This window comes from Alexandromys fortis, unplaced genomic scaffold, assembly GCF_014885135.2.
Source record: "Alexandromys fortis isolate MF-2015 unplaced genomic scaffold, M_Fortis_MF-2015_v1.1 scaffold_263, whole genome shotgun sequence".
Taxonomy (NCBI): domain Eukaryota; kingdom Metazoa; phylum Chordata; class Mammalia; order Rodentia; family Cricetidae; genus Alexandromys; species Alexandromys fortis.
Genome location: NW_026068165.1, coordinates 171696 through 176418, shown reverse-complemented (window position 1 = coordinate 176418; position 4723 = coordinate 171696). Strand labels below are relative to the sequence as shown.

Here is a 4723-nt window from a genome sequence, read left to right as displayed (position 1 = left end):
TATATATATGAGTGCTCTATCTGCATGTATGACTTTATGCCAGAAGAGGGCATCAGATCCCACTACATGGTTGTGAGCCATCTCGTGGTTGCTGGAAACTGAACTCAGGATGAGCAGCTGGTGCTCTTAACTGCTGAGTCATCTCTTTGGTTCCCAGTAGTCCTTGTAGCAACTTTTGGAATTTGAGACAAAAAAGCATCAAGTACCATGCACTGCAATGATAAAGGGTGAAACAAATAACGAAGATGTAACACCAGTGCACTGACTCACACAAGGCCGTATTTAATATGAATAGACCTTTGGAGATACAGCAGAGATAAGAAACATGGTTCATTGGAGAGTTCATTTCAATTAATGCTTAGATGGTAGGAAAATGATTTTTTAGAGTTACTTGTGTTTTTTTTTCTTAGCTTTTGCTTGTTGCTCAAATAATAAATTCTTTGAAAATGTTATTCCCGTTTTGGTGGCATCAAATCAGTCACACTCAGAAAATTTAAGGAACATCTAAATTTTAAAATGATAACTGTGCCAAGTTAAGCAGAAATGGAAAGGATGAAAACACTCAGCTAAGTTGAATACAGCAGTGGATGGGGAAATACAATAATATAAAATACACACTGCATATAATGTTCTTTTAAAAAACTGAAGCAGTGAATTTCTTTACCATTAAATTTTATTTGACACACACTTTTTGACCAAGTTCTTAAAGGATTCTTTCACTTGTTTGTTTCTAAGGGAGTAAATAAAAGGATTCAGCATTGGGGCCACAGAGGTGTTGAGGACTGCTACACCCTTAGTCAAAGCCACTCCTTCTTTTGCCGAGGTTTTGACATACATGAAGATACAGCTTCCATAGGAAATGGAGACAACAATCATGTGGGAGGAGCAGGTAGAAAAGGCCTTTTTCCTTTGCTCAGCAGAAGGGATTCTTAGGATTGTCTTAAGGATGAAGAGATAGGAGAGAATCACTAATGTTAGTGTTACCATGAGAGTGAATATTGCCAGGAAGAATGCCAAGAGCTCCAGGAAGGCTGTGTCTGTGCAGGAGATCAGCAGCATGGGAGAGGAGTCGCAGGCAAAGTGGTCAATGATGTTGGAGTCACAGAAGTCCAGTTGGAGCCCCATGATCACAGGTGGGAAGATGATGAGAAATCCAGCCAGCCAAGAGCTGATTACGAGCTGGACGCAGACCCTGCTGCTCATTATTGTGGTATAATGCAAGGGCTTACAGATAGCCACATAGCGGTCATAGGACATGGCAGCCAGAAGGAAAAATTCAATCGAACCCAGGAGTATGAAGAAGAACACCTGGGCCATGCAAGAATTGTAGGAGATGCTCCTATCCCCCGTCACAATGCTCACAAGGAACCGAGGAATGCACACTGTGGTAAATGAGATTTCTAGGAAAGAGAAATTCCGAAGAAAGAAGTACATGGGCGTCTTGAGGTGTGAATCTACCAGAGTGAGAGTAATTATGGTCAGATTTCCAGTGATGCTCAAAATGTAAGTGAGAAATAGAAATATAAAAACCAAGATGTTTAGTTTTGGGTCATTTGTTAATCCCAAAAGAATAAACTCCCTCACAGATGTTCTGTTTTTCATTTCTTCTTGTGTTCTGCCAGGCTGATAGCTGTGAAAATGAATTAGAGAGTCAGAATTATATTAGTTGTGACAAGTGCTTGTTTAATCATATCATTGATGGTTTCTAACAACCTGAAACATTAAATCGTTCACCAAAGTACACTGCATTTTAAAAGTGAATATTAATTAACACAAAACAAGTGCATGACTGATGATTGCTTTGAATCTAGAAATATCTATCTATCTATCTATCTATCTATCTATCTATCTATCTATCTATCTATCTATCTGATTTTCGAGACAGGGTTTCTCTGTAGTTTTTGGTGCCTGTCCTGGAAACTAGCTCTTGTAGACCAGGCTGGCCTCGAACTCACAGAGATCCGTCTGCCTCTGCCTCCCGAGTGCTGGGATTAAAGGTGTGAGCCACCACCGCCCGACTAGAACTATTTAGTATTGAAGAAGTCACTTAATAGATCTAGCAAGTACATCGACAGATGAAAATAATGCCTCTACATATCTTCTGTTGTACTGTATGAGCAGATATATCTGAAAACTAGATAAAATACTTAAAATGAAAAATATTATTTTATTCTCAAAACTATCTCAACAGTGAATGAATTACTTTTGTGAATTAAACATGTTAAATGTTATTTGTCAATTTTAGAAATATTTTAAACTATTCTTGACTCTGAAGAATTACTAGTTTAGCAAATGAGTCAGAGTCATCAAAACCAGTATTTATATAACCCCAAACAAACAACTCAGAAATTCCCAGTTTAAAAACCTTTTTAGTGTTTCTTTACTGAATTAAATAATACTTTTTTTTACTTTATAGGAAAGATTCTAACAGACAAATAAATAACTAAGGCCATAAAATAATTAGAAGATGGAGAAAGAATAAATGAACTACAGAATAGAAAGTAGACTTAAAACTGTATAATGCTGTGTGGTCACAGCTAAAGAGCTCAAACCCAAATGCTCAGTGTTTTTTTTTTTTTTTAACTTTTAGTGCTTTATGCCTCGCTTCTGGATGATGGGTCACACTTCTCATTTACGTCTACTGTGATTTTCATATATAACAAACACACAGTGTGTAGCTGAAATTTGGAAAGATAATTGGGCTCCACACAGCAGCAAGAGCATACTACAGATAAAGAAAATCCCTAAAGTGGGAAGGATCTGATAAGTGTTATGGTCTTGGGTGTTGGTAGAAACTGCCAAAAGTCAAACTTGCCAAGCAATGTGTTCTACAATTGGTGGTCCAATAAAATTGGAAAATCCTTGGGTCCTAATAATGAGCGGCAAAAAGCTCAGTGGGCAGGCAGCCCAGGTCAGTGCACACTATATGTATGGCAGTCCCAAACTGAAAAAGTATTTATTTTAATTGAGTAAAAGTGTCTCTGGCTGCAACTGACTATTTGCTAAAGGCTGTGGTGACAGGACAGTGAAGCTGACAACCAATTTAGAACCAAAAGTCATGGTATCTTGGATTGTATCTAAGACTCTCAAGAACATTTAAGATAGATAGGAAGAGAAAAGTGGGGAAGGATGAGGATAGGGAAGAGAGAGGGGGAGGAAAGGAACAAAATGAAGAAAGAAAAAGTGGGAAGAAAGCAGGCACATTGTCAAGGTATTTGAAGCAATACTTACAGCGAAGAGGCAATAAAGTTGTGTGTTTTGTTTGCTCCCTAGGGGAAACTCTTAGCTGGAAAAAGAGGAAAAGATGAGAATCATGAGTGAGAATCAAGAATCAACATGTGGAAGACAGAGAGCCATATGACCTACGAGAGGAAATTGTTGAGACAGAATATGACTTGAAATGCCTAGTTTTAGGTCTAACACTAAGTACCCATTTTCTAAAATTCTAAGAAAGGACACAATACTTACTATGGGAACTATGAAAACCAACAAATACCATTTTTCCACTTTGGTTTCCAGTAATTCTTGGGCTAGAAAGATGGGTTGTAATTTAAATTTTTTTTTGCCTTTTACAGCACTGACAGATAATGGTTTTTCTAAGCATTCGTTCCAGAAGCATTTTCATTTTATGTTTTCACCTGCTTAAAACAGACACAAGGGATTCTCCCAGCAAAGCAGAGTTAAAACATCCCTGGGGAGAGGTGGTGTTGATGAGTGTGCCCTGAATAATTAGGTGAACTGCAGAAATTGGCTTTTGAAATATCCCATGCTAGAGATATGTAGAGTGCGAACAGTAATGAAGAAACACCAAATTTATTTTGTGTTTCTTATGGTCAATATTTTTTTAATACAGAGAACTTGCAAAGGTAATACAATCCTGTTTCATATAAACATGTCATGAAGCAGAAAATAGCAAGAGGAAGTACCCACTGGGACATGAGTGTGCCACGTAATGACTGTATTTGATAATAAAAAGACATACTGGGTAATTTAGGCAAGATATACTTAATAGATTGGCATATCATCAAGATACAATAAAACCTGAGAAATAATATTTTTACAATTCACAAACTAGTATTCCAAGTATTTTCTTGCTAGTTATCTAATTCATGTTAGAAAAAACAAGTTTACTTTTTTTCTATTATATTCCACTGATTTTTTAATCCGGTAAACAATTTGGGGTCTGCTTTATTACTGTGAGGCACTGAAGATTTAAATGTAGTATGCTTACTTATTTTTATGTATTAATTTGATATCCTGCTACACTGAGGAAAATGTTTATCAAATGCTTACCTTTCCTGATTGAGTCTTTCCTTGGAGTATTTTTTTTTTTTTTTTGGTTTTTCGAGACAGGGTTTCTCTGTGGCTTTAGAGCCTGTCCTGGAACTAGCTCTGTAGACCAGGCTGGTCTCGAACTCACAGAGATCCGCCTGCCTCTGCCTCCCGAATGCTGGGATTAAAGGCGTGCACCATCGCCCGGCCTCCTTGGAGTATTTTATGTTAAAGATAATGATCATCTGCAAATGAGGACCCTTTGGTTGCTTTCTTTCCTGTTTGTATCCCCTTGATCCCCTTCAGTTTTCTCCATACATAGAACAGGTGTAGAGAGAGCAGACAATCTTGTCTTGTCCCTGATTTTCCTTTTTTAAATTTATTTATTTCTTTATTAATTAATTAAAGATTTCTGTCTCTTCCCCAACGCCGCCTCCCCTTTCCCTCCCGC

At 37.5% G+C, this 4723-nt stretch overlaps 1 protein-coding gene across 2 annotated transcripts; it reads right to left on the bottom strand.

The window, feature by feature from the left end:
- Positions 1–666: 666 nt before the first annotated feature.
- Positions 667–4025, bottom strand: LOC126492011 (olfactory receptor 6C76-like). Of its 2 annotated transcripts, XM_050128103.1 has the most exons (2): positions 3983–4025; positions 667–1607 (listed from the first exon to the last, which is right to left on the bottom strand). In XM_050128103.1, the coding sequence occupies exons 1-2, from the start codon at positions 4023–4025 to the stop codon at positions 667–669; spliced, it is 984 nt and encodes a 327-aa protein (XP_049984060.1). The 2 variants fall into 2 exon arrangements, with proteins under 2 accessions (XP_049984060.1, XP_049984061.1); XM_050128104.1 differs by lacking the exon at positions 3983–4025 and having other exon boundaries at positions 667–1608.
- Positions 4026–4723: the final 698 nt, after the last annotated feature.